At 40.6% G+C, this 23,176-nt stretch overlaps 1 protein-coding gene and 1 pseudogene across 5 annotated transcripts in view; both read right to left on the bottom strand.

The window, feature by feature from the left end:
* Nucleotides 1-610: 610 nt before the first annotated feature.
* Nucleotides 611-23,176, bottom strand: part of FAM120B (family with sequence similarity 120 member B) — a 105,147-nt gene continuing 82,581 nt past the window's right edge. For 3 of the 5 annotated variants that reach the window (XM_045770614.2, XM_045770618.2, XM_045770619.2), the window contains one exon: nucleotides 7,548-23,173. In XM_045770614.2, the coding sequence (XP_045626570.1) occupies nucleotides 23,140-23,173 (34 nt within the window). In that variant the 3' untranslated portion in view covers nucleotides 7,548-23,139. Of the gene's footprint in view, nucleotides 1,667-7,547; nucleotides 23,174-23,176 lie in introns of those variants that run through there. The other 2 variants (XM_045770615.2, XM_045770620.2) reach the window with 1 other exon arrangement.
* Nucleotides 7,548-12,497, bottom strand: LOC148109309 (phosphatidylethanolamine-binding protein 1 pseudogene; annotated as a pseudogene).

The following is a 23,176-nucleotide window of genomic DNA, read 5'->3' as shown; positions in this document are numbered from 1 at the left end:
CAGATGTCTCTTTGGAAACCTAGTCCCTCTTAGAAGATGTGTGACGGTCAGTGACGTGCCAGGGGAGTGCACCGGACGCCACCATGGGCTCAGCCATGACAGATGCTCTCTGCAAGTTCAAGCAAGGGGCGTCCTCTCAGGGCTCCTATCATGGGCACCAAGGTGACAGGGATGGGGAGGGCCTCTACCCTCTGCCCTCCACCCAGCATCCGTCCCTCCTGTGGATGCTGGTGGAGCAGCTCCCGAGAAGAGGATTCCGACCGGCCCGTCTTGTACGGACCTCTCTTCCCGAGCACAAGGCTGGGCAGCCTATTGTGAGCTCCTGGGGGTTGTGGAAACAACACTACCTGTTTCATTATCTAGTTTCATTTTATTCATATGACATCTTGGAATGAAAGCTGCATTAAGAAAGAGCTCTGAGCATAAGGACCCTAACGCACATTTGCACATATTTAAATAGCTTTGGAATAACAGTAGCGGACTGACACAGGAATTACTTTTTTTTCAAGGGTGTACACAGACTTACAGCTGGTAACCCCTGAACTCCACAAACCCGACGCGAAACGAAGATGCCAGTGCAGAGCCCACAAGAAACCCGGTGGGACATTGCTGGGCATCTGTGGCTCTTCCAGCCGTAGAACTTTAATGACAGGTACAAATGAAAAACAGGAGCAAAGAAGCAGGTCTTCATTTCTTGTTCTAATAGCAGACGAACTCGTAGCACAGATCAGCATCGTAACACAAAAGGAGAGCAGAGAAGCCTAATCGAACTGTCCGTACAGCGGCCGAGGTTCCTTTGTGCGCACAACCAAGCATGTGAAAGGGGGCCGCGAGTCCTGGTCCTGCGTGAGCCCCCGGGCTCCAAGTGTTGCTTGTTCTCAGATCCCGTACACGTCCTTTACCCCAGGTGGTCCCGCTATATTCCCTAGAACAAACTGGTAACCACAAACCAGTCGTTCCCACTCATCCATGCAGCACTCCCGAGCCAGTGACCAGATGACATTTCCGACACATTTAAACGAGGACCGGAGACTAAGCTGCGTACCGAGAACCACTGTGAACTTTCACATGGGCCTGCGCATTCCCAGGCCTGGGTGGACCATTCAGGAAATCACTTGCTGAACTCGCATTTTTAACGCAAGCATGAGGGACTCGAGGACAGCAGCTTGAAGACACAAGGTCTGTCGCCAGGTGGGCAACCCTAGGCCAGGCTCTGCCCCCTCGGGAGCTGCACAGCCCGGGCTGACGCAGGCGTTCGTCGTTTTTGCGTTCTCTCTGCGAAGGTCTATACATTTACAGTCAGCAATTAGGGATGATGCCCGCACGCGGGCTGCAGCCACCACCATGCGTCTGGGCAGGGGCTGGCGGTTTCTCGTACGTCCTCAGCCTTGCCTGGCTGCTGGTTTCCAGAAGCCGTCCCTGCTCTGGTGCCGATGTAAATGGCGCAATGGAGCGGAGTTCATGAACACCACATCCAGCTCACCTCCTTCAACACATCTGTACTGAGCGCCCGCGACTGGGTAAAATACAGCGTTACCTCATTCTGTGTCTTGGTTGTGGACAAGCAAGAGGTACTACTGGTTTTATGCTCAATGTCCACGCTTTACAATGACTCTCCAACCGTGAGGGTCTGTCCTGTTCAGCAGGCGGGCATCAGTTGGACCACCTGCAACACAAGTGACTGCGTGAGCCTCCCCGCCAAGTGCATCCTGCAAGCCAGCCCACGGGCAGGAGGGCCCCAGGCGCCCGCGTCCTGCTGATGGCAGGCCTGGCCAGAGCGGCTGGGGTGCGCATGCCTGAGCACCGCTTATTGGGGTTCTGGGAGGAGACAATGTTTCATGTATGAGCACCCTGCCTGATTCCACAATAAGTCGAGGACACACTCTCACTGGAGAATGGCGGCCATGATTGTTGACTTCCTAGTTAAAACCAAAGGTGACAGTTGCAGCCGTGAAGACCTGTCCCAACACCACTTACCGAGTGCCTTACTATGTGCTGACCCATGTGGCCCTGGGGGCCGGCACCCTCCATATTCTGGGGATCATTCCCCCCTCGACAGCTCTAGAAGTTGCCTGCTGCCCTCTTCGGAACGCCCCTCCCCAGGACCCAGGGCACTGTCACTGGCCTCTCCAGACCTTTCGAGTGGCTCCTGCATAGATGCCCCTTTCGCACAGGTGGTAGGTGCTGGTGCCCAGGGTCTGTGTCTGGGTCTCTACAATGTGCCGACGGACCCTGGCCCTGCCAGTTCCCGCTCCCACTCCCGTACTCCTCTGACAAGCGCCCAGCGCTGTGGAGGCCACACAGCACGTGCTCATTGCGTGTTTGCACGGGGCAAGATGCTATGTGTGAGCATACGCACCCTTTCGCTGACTCAGGGGGAATGACATCGCCCCTCAGGTGTGCTGTCTAAGGCCATACACGCAGCAGGCCACAGGGTGGAAGCTGAGCCACGGACAGCACGGGCACCTCAATCACAATGTACCCAAAAGTTAAAGCTTGTCTACACTTGCTCTCCTCCCATTTCCTACCCATGTTAATGGCACTGAAATCTGAACTCGATGCACATCAGAGACTTGAGGATCATTCCAGGGCCCTTGTGTACTGCTTCCCTCACCCCAGTTTCAAATGGTCACTCAGGGCTTCCCCAGAGCTTCTTAATTATGCCATTCCCTCAATGTCTCTAGGAAGAGCAGAAAGACTCTTCCTCAGATCAGGAGTGAAAGAGCAAGGATCCCCAGGGATCCCATGGCTGAAAGTCCCATGCAGGGCACAGGCTTCCAACGGCCTTTTCAGTATCTGACTCTTCAACACAATCTGCCCTCAAGAATTACCAGCCATGTAAGGAAAAAAATCTAAAACAAAAACAAGAACCAAAACAAACACACAGAAAGAGAAACTTGGAAGAAGAGTCTATGAAGGAGAAAGAAAAAACAAAATAAAACTACTGGTGTAGTTAATTTCCTCGAATGCAAAAGAAATGTGATCACGAAACAACAAAGAGTATGCTATAAAAAAGAGACATCCTAAGCTCCCAGAATTTAGAAACAGCAAAATTAAAGACCAGAAAGAACGGAAGACAAAGCTGATGAAATCTCCCACATAACGATACTAGGAAAGAAAACGCAGGACAATTACAGGGCTAATTGTTCTACACTAGCCCTCTGAGACAAATAACAGCAGAGAGCATGGAAGGAAGTACATCACAGAAGCAATCACCTGAAGAAAGTTCCAGATCTGAAAGATAGGAACCAGCTTTGTGTTGCCACCCATCAGGTGGCTATCAGGTGTGGTGGAGATGGAAAGGCTGCTGGTGTGGGCTGGCTTGGGTGGCGCTCCCCATTGCCCTCTGAGTGGGGGCTCTCTGGGAGGCTCTCACTGGAGGCCAGGTGCACAGAGGCTGGGCCATGGGAACAGCCACTCCTGAGGCCATTCCCAGGACCCTCCTTACCGACTTCCTCCGGGATGCAGCCTGTCTGCAGAGGCTGTTCAGCAAGGAGCCATTTATCTGCCGATGGACACTGGGGTTGTTCCCATCTGCTTAGTGCTGTGGATAATGATGTTATGGGCATTGGTGTACAACATCTGAATCCCTGCTTTTAATTCTTTGGGGTATATACCTAGGAATGGAAGAGCTGGGTCACATGTAACCTTTTGAAAAACCACAAAACTGTTTTTCTCAGGGACTGCACCATTTTACATTCCCAAGAACAATGCATGAAAGTGGTGGTGGTTTCTCCACATCCTTGTCCATATTTACAATTTTCTGTTTATCATCAGTAGGAGTTGTGCTATCCTGGTTGGTATGAAGTGGTACCTCGTGGTCTCAACTTGTATTTCCCTGATGACTAATCATGTGTAGCATCTTTTCATGTGCTTCCTGGCCATACGCACACCTTCTTTATAGAAAAACCTATTCAAGCTGCGTTATCTTTTTGTTGTCAAGTTGTGGGGGTTATTAATAACCCTGTCTTGTCACTTTCTTGATATTATCCTTTAATGTATCAAAATTCTTAATTTTGACGCAGTCTAATTTATCTATTTTTTCTTCTTCTGTTACCTATGCTTTTGGTGTCATATCCATGAGGACTTGGCCAAATCCAATGCCATAAAGATTTTCTCAATGCTTTATTTATTATAGCTGCAGCCCTTGAGTCTAGGTCTTCACCCATTTCGAGTTAATTTTGGTATACGGTGTTACGTAAAGGCCCAATTTCATTCTTTTGCACGGGATATCCAGTTTTCCCACACCATTAAATAGGAATAATTCTTACCAAGATGCTGTTATGAATGGGACTGCTTTCTTCATTTCCTTTTCTGACTGCTCATTGCTGGTGTATAAAACACAAATGATTTTTGTCTGCTGACCTTAAATTCTGCAGCTCTGCTGAACTTACTAGCTGTAGTAGCTTTCTGTTGAGTGTTTGGGATTTTCTATATATGGGATCATGACATGTATGGCTAGAGACAGCTTTACATCTTCCTTTTCAATTTGGATGCTTTTTCTTTCTTTTTCTTATCTAATTGCTCTAGCTAGAATGCCAGTACAATGTTGAATAGTAGTGGTGAAACTGGGCATCTTGTTCCTGATCTTAGGGGGGAAGCTTCTCATCTTTCACCATTGAGTATGATATTAGCTATGGGTTTTTCATAAATACCCTTTATCAAGTTGAGGAATTTTACCTCTATTCCTAGTCTTCTAAGAGTTTTTATTAAAAAAGAATGTTAGATTTTGTCAAACGTCTTTACTGAATCAACTGAGATGTTCATGTGACTGCACCCTTTGTTCTGAGATGCTGAACCACCCTTTCATTCCTGGAATAGACCCCCTTGGTTCCTGTGGATAATCCTTTTAATATTCTATCAGATAAACTTCCTAATATTTTGTTGAAGATTTTTGTATCTACATTCACAAAAGACTCTGGTTTATATTTTCTTTTTTTTTAAAGATTTTATTTATTTATGTGACAGAGAGACAGCCAGCGAGGGAGGGAACAGAGCAGGCGAGTGAGAGAGGAAGAAGCAGGCTCCCAGCAGAGGAGCCCGATGTGGGACTCGATCCCGGTACGCCGGGATCACGCCCTGAGCCAAAGGCAGACGCTTTAACGACTGCGCTACCCAGGCGCCCCTGGTTTATATTTTCTTATCTGGATTTCGTATCAGGGAAATTCTGGCCTCATTGAATGAATTAAGTATCTAGTTTAATTTTTTTTTTTTTTTTTTTTAGAATATGAGGAGAACTGGTGTCAATTCTTGAAATGTTTGGTAGAATTCAGAGAGAAGCAATTTGGTCCAAGAGTTTTCTTTGCTGGGGGTTTCTGATTACTGATTCAAGCTCACTATCTGTTAAGGCTACTGAGATTTTCTATTTTTCTTGAGTTATTTTAGGTAATTTATACATTTCAGGAATTTGCCCATTTCTTCTAGACTGGCATACAATTTTTCATAATATGCTGTTATAATCCTTTTCATCTCTGTCAAGTCAGTTGCAATGTCCTCACTTACATTTCTGATTTTATTTCTATCTTTTTGTCTAGCTAAAGGTTTCTCAACTTTCCTATCTTTTCAAAGAACCAACTCCAGATTTCATTGATTTTCCCTATTGTTTTTCTATCCTTGTCTTGTTCTTGATCTTAGCAGAAAAACTTTTTTGCATTTCTTTTTTTTCCATAATAATATTTTTATTATATTATGTTATTCACCATACAGTACATCCCTGGTTTCTGATGTAAAGTTCGACGATTCATTAGTTGCATATAACACCCAGTGCACCATGCAATACGTGCCCTCCTTACTACCCATCACCGGTCTATCCCATTCCCCCACCCCCTCCCCTCTGAGGCCCTCAGTTTGTTTCTCATAGTCCATAGTCTCTCATGTTTCATTCCCCCTTCTGATTACCCCCCTTTCTTTATCCCTTTCTTCTCCTACCGATCTTCCTAGTTCTTATGTTCCATAGATGAGAGAAACCATATGATAATTGTTTTTCTCTGCTTGACTTACTTCACTTAGCATTATCTCCTCCAGTGTCGTCCATGTTGCGGCAAATGTTGAGAACTCGTTCTTTCTGATAGCTGAGTAATATTCCATTGTATATATGGACCACAACTTCTTAATCCAGTCATCTATTGAAGGGCATCTCGGCTCCTTCCACGATTTAGTTATTGTGGACAATGCTGCCATGAACACTGGGGTGCATATGGCCCTTCTCTTCACTACGTCTGTATCTTTGGGGTAAATACCCAGTAGTGCAATGGCTGGGTCATAGGGTAGCTCAATTTTTAACTTTTTAAGAGACCTCCACACTGTTTTCCAGAGTGGCTGTACCAACTTGCATTCCCACCAACAATGTAGGAGGGGTCCCCTTTCTCCACATCCTCTCCAGCAATTGTTTCTTGCCTTGTCAATTTTGCCGTTCTAACTGGCGTAAGGTGGTATCTTAACTCTTCTTCACCATTGAGTATGATGTTAGCAGTGGATTTGTCACATATGGCCTTTATCATGTTAATGTTCCCTAAACACTCACTTCGTTGAGTTTTTATCATGAACAGATGTTGAATGCTATCAAATGCTTTTTTCTGCATCTAGTCAGATATGATTTTCATTTTTTATTAATGTGGTACATTGTGTTTACATTTGTAGATACTGAACCATCCTTGCATCCCCCAAATAAATCCCACTTGATTGTGGTGAAATGTATTTGAAAGCTTTCTTTCCTATTCTATTTTTTTGGAATAGTTTGAGAAGAATAGGTATTAACTCTTCTTTAAATGACTGGTAGAATTCATCTCTGAATTCTGTGAATTCACTTGGTCCTGCACTTCTGTTTAATGGGAGTTTTGTTTTTTGATTTTGAGATTTTATGCCAAAGGAAGGGAATTAACACTTAATAGATGCTTATTATATGTCAGGCATTGTGCCCAGCAGTTTTTTAAAAATTCAATTATTAAAAAAGTTTCAATTATTTTTTTAAAGATTTATTTATTTTTTAGTTTTACTTTGTTCTTTCCTATTATTTTATTTATTAATTTTTTAAATTATATTATGTTAGTCACCATACAGTACATCCCTGGTTTTTGATGTAAAGTTCGGTGATTCATTAGTTGCGTATAACACCCAGTGCACCATGCAATACGTGCCCTCCTTACTACCCATCACCAGCCTATCCCATTCCCCTACCCCCCTCCCCTCTGAAGCCCCCAGTTTGTTTCTCAGAGTCCATAGTCTCTCATGCTTCATTCCCTAATGGGAGTTTTTTTGATCACCAATTCAATTTTGTTACTAGTAATTGATCTTTTCAGATTTTCTTTCTTACTGATTCAATGTGGAAGATTTATGTTTCTAGGAATGTAATCATTTCTTCTAGGTTGTCCAATTTGTTGGCATATAATTTTTTATAGTATTCTCTTATAATCCTTTGTATTTTCGTGGTCTCAGTCATTACTTCTATTTCATTTCTGGTTTTATTTGGGTCCTCTCTTTTTCTTGATAAATCTGGCCAAAGGTTATCTCTTCAAAGAACCAGCTCTCAGTTTCATTGATCTTCACTGTTTTTGTTTTTTTTTTTTTTTGGTCTCTTATTTCATTAACTTCCACTCTGATCTTTATTATTTCTCTCCTTCTACTAACTTTGAGCTTTGTTCTTCCTTTTCTAGCTCCTTTAGGTGTTAGGTTAGATTGATTTTCCTTGTTTCTTGAGGTGGGCCTGTATTGCTATTAATTCCCCTTAGAATTGCTTTTGCCACATCTCAAAGACAATAGACCATTATTTTTTCGTTTTCATTTGTCTCCATGCATTTTTTTATTTCCTTTTTGATTTTTTTGTCGACCCATTGGTTGTTTAGTAGCATGTCGTTTAACCTCCACACGTTTGTGTTTTTTCCAGTTTTTTTCTTCGTGTTAATTGGTATCTAGTTTCATACCATTGTGGTTGGAAAGGATGCTTGACATTATTTTTAATCTTTTTAAATTTATTGAGACTTGTTTTATAGCCTCACATGTGATCTACCCTGGAGAATGTTCCATGTGCATTGAAAAGAATGTGTATTTTGCTGTTTTTGAATGAAATGTTCTGTATTTATCTGTTAAGTGCATCTGGTCTAATGTATCATTCAAAGAAATGTTTCCTTAGTGATGTTCTGCTTGGATGATCAATCCATGATGTAAGTGGGGTGTTAAAGCCCCTACATCACTGAATTACAGTCAACTTCTCTCTTCATGTGTTAGTATTTGCTTTATGTATTTGGGTGCTCCAATGTTGGCTGTATACACAATTATTATATCGTCTTGTTGGATTGATCCCTTTACCATTATGTAACGTCCTTCCTTTGTTTCTTGTTATAGTCTTTGTTTTAAAGTTTTTCCAAGTATTGCTACCCCATCTTTTTTTTTTCACTTCCATTCTCATCGAATATCTTTATCCATCCCTTCACTTTCAGTCTGCATGTGTCTTTAGATCGTAAGTGAGCCTCTTGTAGGCAGCATACAGATGGGTCTCGTTTTCATCCATTTTATTCATTCCATCACTTTGTGTCTTTTAATAGCAGTATTTAGACCATTTACATTTATATAATTATGTGTACACGTGTATGTACTCATTGCCATTTGTTAATTGTTTTCAGGTTGTTTTGTAGGTGTTCTCTGGTCCTTCTTCTCTTGCTCTCTTCCCTTGTGATTGATAACTTTCTTTACTGTTATTCTTGTTTTTATCTTTATTTTTTGTGTATATATTATAAATTTTTGGTTTGCAGTTACCACAAAGTTCACATATAGCATGCTCAGGATACAGCAGTCTATATTACATTGATAGCTACCGAAATTCAAGCACATTCTGAGAGAACTTCATGTTTACTCCTCCTCCATGCTCTATGTGTATGTTGTCATATTTTACATCTCTTTGTGAGTCCCTTTCCTTTCATAATTTTCTCACTTCTAATTATGGCTGTTTCTTTTCCACTTAAAGAAGTCCCTTTAATATGTCTTGTAAGGCCAGGTTAGTGGTGATGGACTCCTTTAACTTTTGTTTGTCTGGGAAATTCTATCTCTTCTTCTATTCTGAATGGCAGCCTGTTGGATACAGTATTTCTGGGTGCAGTTTTTTTTCCTTTCAGCACTTTGAATAGATCATGCCACTCCCTTCTGGCAAAGTTTCTCTGAAAAATCAGCTGACAGTCTTAGGGGTTTCCCTAGTGTGCACCTAGCTGCTTCTCTTGCTGCTTTAAAAAACTCTCTTTATCTTATCTGTAACCGTTGACATTTTACTTACTATGCGTTGTCGTGTGGGTCTCCTTGGGTACATCCTGTTTGGAACTCTGCGATTCCTGAACCTGGATGTCTCTTTCCTTCCCCAGGGAAGTTTTCAATGATTTCTTCAAATAATTTTTCTGCCCCTTTCTCACTCTCTTTTCCTTCTGGGACCCCTATAATGTAAATGTTTATTTGCTTGATGTTGTCCAAGAGATCGCTTAACCTATCCTCATTTTAAAAAGTCCTTTTTCTTTCTGTTCAACTTGGGTGTTTTCCATCACCTTGTCTTCCAGATTGCTGATCTGTTCTCCTGCATCTTCCAATCTACAGCTGATTCCCACCAGTATGTTTTTCATTTCAGTTATAGTATTTTTCAGCTCTGGTATGTTCTTTTTTATATTTTCTCTTTTTTGAAGTTCTCACTGAGTTCATCCACTCTTCTCTGCAGTCCAGCGAGCATCTCTATGACCATTACTTTGAACTCTTTATCAGGCATATTGCTTATCTCCTTTCATGTTCAACCTACTTGTGTCTGTGGATCTAAAGTGAATCTCTCATAGACAGCACATGTCAGCTTTTTAAAAAATCTGTTCTGCCAATCTCTTTGGACTGGAGAATTTAATAAATTTAAATCTGAAGTAATTACTGATAAGTAAGGACTTCTGCTACTTTGCTATGCTTTCTATGTGCTCTAGAGCTTTCTGTCCTTCGTTTCCTCCATTACTGCCTTCTTTTGTGTTTAACTGAGTTTTGGGGGATTTTATTTGTTTGTTTTGTAGAGACACATATTAATTCTCTTTTCATTTCCTTCTCTGTGTATATATTCTATAGCTGTTTACTGTGGGGATTACATCTAACACCTTAAAGTTGTTAACAGTTTAGGTTGAGTTTAACCAATAACTTAACTTCAATAGCATACGAAAACTCTGAGGTTCCTCGAAAGGTTAAATATAGAGCTACCCTATGACCCAGCAATTGCACTACTAGGTATTTATCTAAAGGATACAAACATAGGGACTCGAAGGGGCACATGCACCCCAATGTTTACAGCAGCAACGTCCACAACAGCCAAAATATGGAGCCAAGATGTCCATCAACAGATGAACGGATGAAGAAAATGTGGTGTACATATAAAATGGAATATTACTCAGCCATCAAAAAGAATGGAATCTTGCCATTTGCAAGGATGTGGATGAAACTAGAGGGTATTATGCTAAGCAAAATAAGTCAATCAGAGAAAGACAAATACCATATGATTTCACTGACATGTAGAATTTAAGAAACAAAACAGATGAACATAGGGGAAGGTAGGAAAAAATAAAATGAAATCAGGGAGGAAGGCAAACCATAAGAGACTCTAAACTACAGGAACACACTGAGGGTTGCTACAGGGAAGGTAGGTGGGGGGAGGGGGTAACTGGGTGATGGGCATTAAGGAGGGCACTTGATGTAATGAGCACTGGGTATTATATGCAACTGATGAATCACTAAATTCTACCTCTGAAACTAATAATACACTATATGTTAATTAAATTGAATTTAAATAAAAAATTTAAAAAAAACAAAACTGCTCTGATACTGTATGCCCAATTGAATTTTTATGTGTTTGTCTTTCAAATCATATAGAAAATAAAAGGTGTAGTAATACACCAAAACTGCAATACCGGCTTTGTAATTGCCCATGCATTTGTCTTGTTTTGTCTTCACAAGGCTTTGGAGCTCAGTCCAGCATCCTTTCATTTCATCCTGAAGGTCTCCCTTCAGCACTTCTTGCATGGCCGGTCTTGTGGTGATGACCTCCTTCACCTTTGCCTACATTTATCAGGGAATGTCCTTATTTCCCCCTCATTTTTTTTTCATCCACATGTTTTATTTTTATTCAACTATAAGCAAACAGCAAAATAAACACAACATTCCACAACTCCAGACTGACTTTTCTTATACAGATGAAGACCGACCTGTTTAGCAGGCACAGACTTAGGGATTTCTGACAACCTCTCACCCAGCCCTGCAGCTCATCTGGATAGCCATGCCTTAACCACAAAGTGACTCCCTATTGCTTTTTCCAGTACTGCTCTTTAAAGGAGCCAGAGCAGGACACTGACCCTGCCCCCCAAGTACCACACTGGGGGGTAGTGGACGTGCCGGCCTCTCTTTATGGTGAGACACAGCCATGAAAACATGGTGCAGAAGTGCCATCATGCACAATTCTGGACTCAGGTTCACAAAGGCAGAGGCAATGAATCTTTTTTTTTTTTTTTAACCATCCTTAAAGATTCTTTGGTGCTCTGCTCTATTACTGTAGACCTGGTCTTTTCACCTGAATTTTTTCCTGTTTAAAGTCTGGGTTGCTATTCTTACATTAACAATTTGATGACCACATCCTAGTACCAAAATATCCCCCCAGATGGAGTTCAAATGAGATCAAAACATAAACTGGGGTGTGACTTTCCAGGATTATAAAAGACAGGCATAAGGAAAAATCACCCTAAGCCATTATCTCATTGCTCAGGCCTTGCCTGTGACTACATATATCAGTGAACTTAAGAGCACTGCTCAAGACCTCTGGGACTGTCTCTGTCTCCTAGCATTCCCCTCCTTCCTAGACAGCTGCCCACAGAGTTTGAGCACACAGTCATCCCACTCAGCCTGATAACACATGCCAGCCATCAAGGACCTGAGCTTGTACTTTTTGTGGAAAGATCCCACTTTGAATTTGCCATGGTGGTCTCCAGATCAGTTGCTGAGAATGGACTCGTCAAACCTCAGTGGCCCATTCTGCTCGTAAACCAACCAGACGTAGTGGTGAATGTCTGTGCCCTTGGGAGGCCCAGAGCCTACGTAATTAGAGAGAATAGTGTCTTTGCTGATGTCACTGCCCTTCGTGCTGACCATCAGGAAATGGTGCCATTCCCTGTATTTGGGGTCCTTCCTGCTGGGAGCATCTGGATCTCTCATGACCAAGGTGTAGTGTTTACCTGGATCAAGGCCATCCCATGCAATAGTGGTGGGCCAGTTCTTAACCTGGGTGGGCATCAGCACTTTGCCAGTTTGCTGACCTCCGCCCCAGTGTATCTAACCTGCCAAAGATGCTGTGACCACTTGTCCATTTCCTGCAGGCTCAAAGGCCTGGACCACTTGCTGAGGTCCACCAGCATCGTGGGGGTGAGCCGGGCAGATAACAGGGAAGTCACAGGAGCAAGGTACAGGCCTGTAGCACCAACTCTGAGTGATCTGTAAACTGTCTCCGTCATTTTTGAGGGACAGTTTGGCCAGATATTGAACTTTGGGTGGACAGTTTTTTCTTTTTTCAGCACTTTGAGTATATCAACTCATTGCCTTCTGGCCTCTGAGATTTTGGATGAGACACTGGTGATAAGCTTATTGAGGATCTCTTGTGTCTGATGAGTCACGTCTCTCTTGCTGCTTTCAAGACTGTCTCTGGCTCTTCATAGTTTGGTTATGATGTGTTTTAGTGTGTGATGAGTTTATTTAATTAGTTTTCTGAGCTTCCTAGATTTGTAGGTTCATGTCTTTCATCAAATTTGGCAAGTTTTCAGCCATTATTCCTTCAAATATTCTTTTTACTTCTTTCTTCTCATTCTGGGACTCCCACAATGCGTATGTTGGTTTGCTTGCTGGTACCACACAAGTCCCTGAAACTCTTCACTTTTCTTCACTCATCACTCTTTTTGTTTCTCAGGCTTTATTTAATAGCTTCAACTGCCCCATTTTCAAGTTCACAGATTCTTTCTCTGCCTGCTCAAACCTGCTTTTGAACCCCTGTGGAGAGTATTTCCTTTCAGTCATTATACTTTTCAGCTCCAGATACCTTCTTGGTTCTTCTTGTAATCTTTATTTCTTTATATCTCTTGATATTCTCAGTTTGTTCCTTGTTTTCCTTTGTCCATGTCTTCTTTTAGCTCTTTGAGGATTTTTAAGTCATGTCTATTAAATATGACATCTGGGCTTCTTCAGGGACAGTTTCTGTCCACTTATTTTGTCCCTCTGAGTGGGTCATGCTTACATATTTCTTTGTATGCCTTGTGATTTTTTGTTGTTGCAAACTGGACATCATAAAAACTGAATCATACTATTCTACCTCTGGAAATAAGATTTTCCCCATCTCCTAGTGTTTGCTGTTTGTTGTTGTGTGTCTGCTGAAGATCAGCCTGAGGGGAAAGTCTAAGGTTTTCTCACATCTGTTCTGAGCCTCCATCTTTCCCTGGCCACGTATGGTGGCTTTTTAAATTCTCTTGCATGTACAGTTGTTTTTGAATGTCCTGATTCTTAAATGTCTGGCTCCCACAAAAGCAAGAAGTTGGGGAGGGGTGCCCACTCACACGCATTGTCCCATTCAATGCTTTGAAAACTACTTCAGCCAGTGGAGGTTGAAAAAATGGTGGCCAGCCTCTACGCTTGCATCTCAGTTCGAAAACAGCAACCACTACACAAGAGCCTGATATTTGGACAAGGTCCTCATTATTCACTCTAGCTCCAACAAGGTGCCCCAGGAATGTGTGCATGGCTGTCTGTCATGGGGCTGTAGGACGGGCAGCCAAAAATGATGGGAATTAACCACAACTTACCAGCCAAGCTATCCCCTGGAAGCTGCAAGTCTTCAGGCTCTACACTGTTCAAAAATAGCTCCTTTAGACAGTTTCTGGCAGTACAATTGTTGTCTAGGTGGAGAGACAGATTCCTGGCGTTTCTTATGCCCTATCCTCTCTGATGTGACTGCCCTTCTGTTAATTTTTGAATGTAGTACTGTTATTATGCCTTCTGAAAGTGATTTTGATTTCCTCAATAAATATTAAGAATAGTAGATTAATGTCCAAGTGGAAAGAATTTTGCTTATTTTTCTGTTGTTTATTTCTAGTTATTTTCTTGTATACAGAAAATACTACGTGTGATTTCTACTTTTCACTAAATTGGTTGAGATTTACTTTGCAGCCTAACATATGGATAGATTTTTGAACTGTCCATTTGTGGAAAATGACATAAACAAAAGGGCATATACTGTTCTGTATATTTCTAACAGAATAAGCTTGTTAAAGGACCTGTTCAAATATATGTCACTATTTGTGGTCTATCTGATCTGTTCATTTCTGACAGATGTGTGTTAATTAATACCCCCTAGCATTGGGTCTATTTCTCCTTGCATTTTGATTACCATTTTATGATACTAGGTGCATAAAGGATATGATAGGCGTTCATGTATTTATCATCTATTCATCCATCCATCCATCCACTCACCCACCTAATCCATCCATCCAACCGTCTGTCCGTCCGTCCATCCATCACCTTCTTCCAGCACATATCCCTACATTTTACACACAAACTTATATTTTCCTAAAAACATCAAGATTTATTACAGTTCATCCCCTCTCTAAAAGCAAAATAAGAAATCTAGTTTGTTTTTACTTTTCTTTTCTTTTTTTTTTTTTTTTTTGATTTTGTATGAACATTTATTTTCCTCTTGTTTCCATCACAGGTTAGGTAATTTGGTGTAGATGAAGGTCATTTATACATATTCAGCTTTTTTCGTGTTTATAGGTAATCAACTATATATTTAGTTATTTTCATGTTTTCACATATGTTTTATGTACTACTGTATTCACCAACACTATTATACTCTTCCCAGGTTCTGTAAAGTAAGTTGGTATTATTCTCATTTTTATAAAATATGTATATAGATAAGTTATGACCTTTCAAAAAACAAAGCTAGTGAAGGAATAGAAATGAAAAACCAGACTTCTGCCATGGTCTTCTTCCTTCTCCTTCTTCTTGTACCGTATCTTCTTTCTTCTTACTTTTATCTACATTTTGTAGCTACTTAGGGATTAGCTACTTTTCATCTTATTCCCCAGAAACACTCATCATTTTCCTTGTGATGATCTGAGATTTTAGTCAATTGTTTTCGCATATTTGTTTCCTTACAGTTAATATCTATTTAGCAATAATGACATTTTATTAATTTCTTTGTTCAACACTATTTCTTATAGCCCACGTATTCATGTTAGGTGAAATGCTCATTTCACTAGAGCATACCCATTTTCTTTTGTAAAGGATCTGTGAGTCAACATTTTCTGATTCCTGAAAATGTATTCATTTTTCCTCTTATGCTAGAATGCTAATTTGGCTGACTATAGGTTTCTGGACTCAAAATTATTTTTCTATAAAGGAAAGCAAAGAAATGACATGATTTCTAGAGAGGGTTCTGTGAGGTGGGAGAATGTAGCTGATGCTCAACAGTAAGTGGGAATCTGTCCTGCAGCAGTGACACTGAGCAGATGATGGGGAGCTGAGTACAGCTGCGCCTGGCCCAGGCTAAGAACATGGTCAGTTTGTCCATATGAGTAAGTGAAAAAATAGATATTACCTCTATTTTTATGGATTTGTCCACTTCTCGTGGTATTTGGTTATGAATCTAGATGGTGCATAGATGCTTGGAGAAGAACACATGTGGCTAAAGGAATGTGACTATGGACAAGGAGGAAGTGCTGGAAGGCTAGGGATAGAGGAGGTGTGCAGCACCTGGACAGCAGCAAACAATGGAGGATGACCGCTGGGCAGGACCAAGAATCCGCTGAGGTCAGGGAGCATGAATTTAAGCTGGGACTAGTAAGCATGACTGTGGGTCTTTCTCTAGCCTCATCCCAAATGCAGAGGATTGGATTTAACCTGGGTTTGTGGTTTTACCACATAAACACAGTAAAATGAGAAAAGCAAAGCAGTTGAGAGTATATACAAGGAAGTCACTTTGATCACTGACCACACAAGATGAACAGTTAAGGGAGGACAAGTAAGAAAGGGTGTGAGGCCCGATGAAGGGCAGTTGGACCAGTGGAGTGGGGGGTTCTGATGTGACCGAAGGATCACCTGGATCTGTGCACAGTGAGCTGTGTGATTGGAGTGTGTTTGAAACTGAAGTTATGGAGTGGTTGAGCTACTGGGAGGGATAAGGTCAAGGTGGAATATCCACATTGCTGGGACAGCAGGTCAAGGAGTTATCAGGGAAGGACTATTGAGATCACCAAAAATTATCACAAGACTCGTGGTGGGAAGAGCGCCAGGGAGCCAGGAGCCAAAATCTGGAAGAATCTGAAGGACGATGACAGGGTAGGTGGTAGGGTTGGATGACAGAAGAGATTTAAAGTTTCTAGTTCTCGTACTTTCTAAAAATGGCCATGGCAATACATTTAGTCTCCTATGCTCTTGCAGAGCACCCTCTTCCCCTGTCAAGAGGAAAGTATACTTCATGCTCACTTGAATTTGGACAGGCTTTTTTGGCTGCCTTGATGAACAGAATAGAGCAGCAGAGCTGGTGAGTGACTTGTGAGGCTAGGTTACAAAAGGTGACATGGTCTCTCTGCCTGGGTCTTTAGCTCTTGGGTATCCAGCTACCATGCTGGGAAGAAGCCCAAAATAGTCCCTATGGACTAATGGAGAGGCTCATGTGGAGAGAAACTGAGGCTCCTGGTCAAGAGGTAGCATAAGCCAGAAATGTGAACGAAGAGGCCTTCGTGTGACTTCATGTCTCCCAGCTGGGGCCCAAACACAATGGAGCAGAGACAAGCTGTAAGGCTTGGGATAGTTCATTAGGTAGTTCTACTTACTACTAGAAGAGTCTGGAAGCAGGAATGAGGAACACAAAGGTACAGGAGCAACAGCTACATTAAGGGACTGCCAGGTTTGCCAGAGCAAGGTAAAGGGACAATCAAAGAAGGCAGAGGGGGCTTCACTGTCCATATATATGGAGCTTCAGAAGTCACAGACTATGGTGGCAGCAGTGGAAATATTAAGAAGAGTGTGAATTCCAGATATGATTTGATCTTTTGTGGTTCCATACAGACTGTGTGCCAGGACTTGGTGAAATGGAGACATCAAGGATGACACCTAGGTTTTTATGTGAATAATGATTTCTAAAATGAGGAAGCCAGGAAGAAGGAAATGGTAAAAATATCTGCCATATATATGAACATCGAAGATTTAATACCCGTAATATAAAAAAAGCCAAATCAATATAAAAAAATCACTCAAGAAAAATTTAGCCAAGGAATGAATAAGTAATTCACAAAGAGAAATACAAATGGCTAGTAAGTGTATGAAAAAAATAAGCTTTACTAATACTCAGAAAAATGGAAACTAAACTAAGTGTTGCTCTTTCTTGACTACAGATGGTAAAAATTAAAAAGACCAAAAATCTGCATACAAGAAGTGGAGTGGTCGGCACTCTCATGCACAGTGGGAACTGACCAGTGAGAGGAGCAGGGGAGATGGTGACCCCACGTTACAAGGTAATGTGACAACACCCAGCAACTCCACAGCTCTCAGTCTGCACAAGCAGGCAGTTCCAATCCTATACACCATATATGGAGTCAATCAGGACTTCGGGCCAAGAGAATGTTGAATAAAGAAATGTTTTCTGTGTCTTTGGGTCCCTCTCAAATAATTTTTTCCTTGATTATAAAAACATCTTTCTTAACAAGACAGAAATGCAGGAAATGACCAGTTTATGCATCTGTTTTATACACATCTCAATTCCAGGCTCCTCTCTTCCTTCCCTTCCTCCTTCCTTTCTTCCCTCCCTCCCTTCTATCCTTTCTTCTCTTCCTCCCTTCCTCCTTCCCTTCCTTCCAGTGGTGGGGGGGGGAGGGGGCAGATGAAGAGGGAGAAGCAGACTCCCCACTGAGCAGGGAACCTGATGTGGGGCTCGATCCCAGGATGCTGGGATCATGACCTGAGCTGAAGGCAGATGCTTAACCGACCGAGCCACGCAGGCGCCCTCTTTCTTTGTTGTTGTTGTTGTTGTTTTTACCAGATTTATTGAGGTATGACTGACAAATAAAAACCTGTATATATTTAAGGTGTAAGGCATGGTGCTTTGATAGAACTATACCTTGTGTAATGATCACCACGATCAATCTAACATTTCCATCACTTCACATAAATACCATTTGTGTGTGTGTAGTGAGGACACTTACGACCCACTCCCTCACCAAATTCCAAGTATACATTATTTTTAGCATAGTTATCATGCCGTACATTAGATATCTAGAATTTATTCACCAGACTGAACATTTGTACACTCTGACCAACATCTCCGCATTCTCTTAACCCTGCAGGCCCTTGGCAGCTACCATTCTATTGTTTCTCTAAGTTCGACTTTTTCAGATTCCACATATAAGTGACATCATTAAATATTTGTCTTTCTGTGTCTGGCTTGTTTCACTTAGCACAGAGTCCTCTAAGATCATCCATACTGTCGCAAATGGCAGGATTTCCTTCTTTTTAATGGCTGGATATTATTTGTGTATATGTACCACGATTTATCTGTTCATCTGTTGATGACACTTAAAGTGTTTCCATATTGGCTACTATGAATAATGCTGCAATGAACACTGGAGTGCACATATTTCTTCAAGATACTGATTTCCTTTTCTTTAGGTATATATATCCAGAGTAGGGCTGCTGGACCATATGGTAGTTCCATTTTTAATTTTTGAGGAACTGCCATACTGTTTTCCACAGTAGCTATACCAATTTACAATCCATCAGTGGTGCATAACAGTTCCTTTTTCTCCATATCCTCACCAATGCTTCTTGTCTCCTGTCTTTTTGATGATGTCATTCTAACAGGTATGAGGTGGTATCTCACTGTGGTTTTGCTTTGCATTTCCCTGATGATGAGTGATGTTGACCACCTTTTCATGTACCTGTTGGCCATCTGTAAGTCTTCACTGGAGAAATGTCTGTTCAAGTTCCTTTGCTCCTTTTTCAATTGGGGTATTTGGGAATTTTTTTTTTTTTACTATTGAGTTATAATAGTTCCTTTTATATTTTAGATATTAGCCTCTTATCAGATATATGGTTTGAAAGTATTTTCTCCCATTCTATAGGTTGCCTTTTCATTTTGTTCACTGTTTCCTTTACTGTGCAGAAGCTTTTTAGTCTGATGTAGTCCCACTTGTATATTTTTGCTTTTGTTGCCTATGCTTTTGGTGTCATATCCAAAAAAATCATTTACAAGACCAATGTCAAGGAGGTTATTCCCTATATTTTCTTCTTGGAGTTTTATAATTTTAGGTCTTACGTTTAAGTCTTTAATCCATTCTCGTGTAAGTTAAGGGTCCAATTTCATTCTTATGCATGTGGATATTCAGTGTTTCTAACACCGTTTATTGAAGAGACTATTCCTTTCTTCATTGTGTACTCTTGGAGCCCCTGTTGAAGATTAGTTGACTATACATATGAGGTTTTATTTCTGGGCTCTCTATTCTGTTCCATTGATCTGTGAGTCTATTTTTGTGCAAGTACCACATTATTTTGATTACTTTAGCTTTACAATACAGTTTGAAATCAAGAAATGTGACACCGTTAGCGTTGTTGTTCTTTCTCAAGATTGCTTTGGGTTTGGGGGCTATTTTGTGGTTCCATACAGATTTTAGGATTGTTTGTCCCATTTCTGTGAAAAATGCTATTAAAATTTTGATAGGGATTGTATTGAGCCGATGGATTGCTTTGGGTAGTATGAATATTTTAGCCATATCCTTCCAATCAATGAACACAAACTATCTTTCCATTTATTTGTGTCTTCAATTTCTTTCATCAGTGTTTCATAGTTTTCATCATACAGATCTTTTACCTCTTTGGTTAAATTTATTTTTAAGTATTTCATTCTTTTTAATGCTACTACAATTAGAATTATTTTCTCAATTACTTTTTTGGATAGTTTTGTTGTTAGTGTATAGAAATGCAACTGATTTTTTTTTTTATATTGAGCTTATATCCTGCAACTTTAGTGAATTCATTTAATAGTCCTAAAAGTTTTTTGATGGAGTCTTTAGGATTTTCTATATATGAGATCATGTCATCAAACAGATCTTACTTCCTCCTTTTCAACTGGATGCCTTGTATTTCTTTTTCTTGCCTAATTGCCCTGGCTAGAATTTCCAGTACTATGCTGCACAGAGGTAGTGAGAGTGGGAATCTTGCTCCTGTTCCTGATCTTAGAGAAAGAGCATTCAACATTTCACCATTGTATATGATGCTAGCTATGGGCTGGTCATATGTGGCCTTTGTTAAGTTGAAGTACGCTCCTTTTATACTTACTTTGTTGACAGCTTTTATCATGAAAGGATGATACAGTTTGTAAACATATAAAGAAAATATTAACACAACTGAAGGGAGAAGTAGATAGCAATATAATAATAGCAAGGGAATCTAATACCCCACTTTCAACAATAGGCATATCATCCAAACAGCAAAGCAGTAAGGACACGCTAGACTTGAACTGCACTTTAAACCAGATGGACCTGAAAGCCATCTATAATAACAGAAAAATACACAATCTTCTCAAGCATACAAGAATACTCCTCAGGATAGACCATACATTAGGCTATTAAAAAAAGTCTTAAAAATTTAACAAGATTGAGGGGCGCCTGGGTGGTTCAGCTGGTTAAGTACCCAACTCTTGATTTCAGCTCAGGTTATGATCTCAGGGTTGTGAGATCAAGCTCCTCGCTGGGCTCCATGCTGGGTGTGGAGCCTGCTGAAGATTCTCTCCCTCTCTCTCTGTTCCTCAGCCCCCTAACTTAACAAGATTGAAATTATACCAATTATAGTTTCTGATCTCAATGGTGTGAAACTCGAAACCCGTAAGAAGAAGAAAAGTGGAAAATTCACAAATCTGTAGAAATTAACACATTTGTGAACAACCAATAGGTCAAGGAAGAAATCAAAAAGTACCTTGATACAAACAAAAACAGAATGCAATATACAAAAATTAATGGGATGCAAAAATAGGATGCAACCAAAGCAGTTCTAAGAGGGGTGTTTATAGCAATAAATGCCTACATTAGAAGAAAGAAATATCTCAAATAAACAACCTAACTTTATAGACCAAGGAACTAGAAAAAGAATATAACTAAGCCCAAAGACAGCAGAAGAAAGGAAATAACAAAGACCAAAAAAATAATAAATGAGACAAGACAGATAATAAAAAAAGATAAATGAAACTAATTTGGTTTTTTTAAAAAGATAAACAAAACTGACAAACTTTTAGCTAGACTGCCCAAGAGAAAAAGACAGATGGCTCAAATCAAGTTACAAAGAATGAGAAGAAATGAAAACTGATACTATAGAAGTGACTACTATAGACACTTACATGCTAACAACAGGACAACCTAGAAGAAATGGATAAATTCCTAGAGACATACAACCTACCAAGGCCAAATCATGACAAGACATATAATCTAACCAGACCAATCAAGGAGAAAGGAGACTGAATTGGTATTTAAAAACCTCCCAGCAAATGAAAGTTCAAGACCAGATGACTTTGCTGGTGAATTCTACCAAACATTTAAAGAAGAATTAATGCCAATCCTTCTCAAACTCTTCCAAAAAACGGAAGGAAAAGGAACACTTCCAAACTCATTTTATAAGGCCGGCAATCCCTGATATCAAAACCACACAAGGACATAAGAAAACTATAGGCCAATAGCCCTGATGAACAATGATGCAAAAATCCTCGACAAAATACTAGCAAACCAAATTCAACAGAACATTAAAACATCATACACCATAATCAGTGGTATGTATCCCTTAAAGGCAAGGATGGTTCAACATATGCAGATCAGTCAACATGACACAACACATTAACAGAATGAAGGATAAAAAATCCTATGATCATCTCAGTCAATGCAGAAATAGCATTTCACAAAATTCAACATCTGTTTTCTTCCCAAAGATCCCAATATAATCAAAGAAATGTGAAATATTTAATTATGAGTGATAAATATATTGTTTTATTTTCATTTTTAAATTGATACATGAACATTTCATCAGAAGACTAGGCTGGAGAGGTAAGTAATTACACAACAAGATCACAGAAACTTACCGCATTGGCTTTTCAAACGTAAGAGAGGTTGTACAAACTCAACGATTTACTTAAGCTTGCTAATGACCACAATATCTTACTGACAAACAGGAGTTCAGGTGTTATAAAGGGGGAAAACAATTTTCATGGAGGTCTACTCTTTTAGTCTAAGGGATGAGAAATTTATTTCAAAGTTATAAAAATAAGCAGCCAAGAAATGAAACTTCTAGAAGCAATAGTGGTCTCAAATGAGCAGAAATGAAAAGAAACAGAATGTTAATAGACAGGAAACACAATAAGTGGAATGAAACAAATCTATTTCTAAAGCTGGGGAATCAGGTTGTAGGTCCTACAAAAGACTTGCATGGAAAGTAACTAGATATGCAAATGTCCTTCAGAAGGCCTTGCAGGAAGTAGTGAGGATGTTTCAAACATAAAACCTACAAGTATTAAAACACCTGGAGACAATAACCCTGTTTTGGTAAATACTTGATGGGATTTTAAGGTCAAAGCCAGGAGCTCTGCATACTTGAGCTGTCAGGGTAATTCATTAAGTGCAATATACAAACTGGACTGTGAATATGCTTAGGGCTTATTTTGTTTTTATAGACAGCAATGACTGGGCGTGTGTTCTTGGGAACACGTGTGAGCATTATCTGAGAGTGCTGGGAACATCCAGAGCCACAGCGTGTGCTGCAGAATAGGCCACTAATGCAGGGTGTGTCTTCTAACCTCTAAATCTAGATTTCTTTCCATTATCAATACCCCAAAGGTTGAGCTCAGTACAATTTTGGCCTTGAAATTACAATTATTTACAATTCTTAAATTATCTGCAAATTCTCTCATGAAACTTGGATGTATCTAGAACATGTTTTAAAAACAAGAGCCGTTCAATGCTCAGATACAGAGACAAATGAAGCACTCATTAGTAACATCATAAATTAAGCTTCCTGACACTGAACGCCTGCCTCTGGTCTGACGCCTGGTGTCTGTCGGCTGGGACCCAGGCCTGCCTCTCACGCACTGTTGTCAGGAACTCTGAGCTGCAGCCTG

Source organism: Ursus americanus, chromosome 11 (genome assembly GCF_024610735.1).
Source record: "Ursus americanus isolate L20-20 chromosome 11, mUrsAme1.1.p, whole genome shotgun sequence".
Lineage (NCBI taxonomy): Eukaryota > Metazoa > Chordata > Mammalia > Carnivora > Ursidae > Ursus > Ursus americanus.
This window is presented reverse-complemented; position numbering and strand designations above follow the sequence as displayed.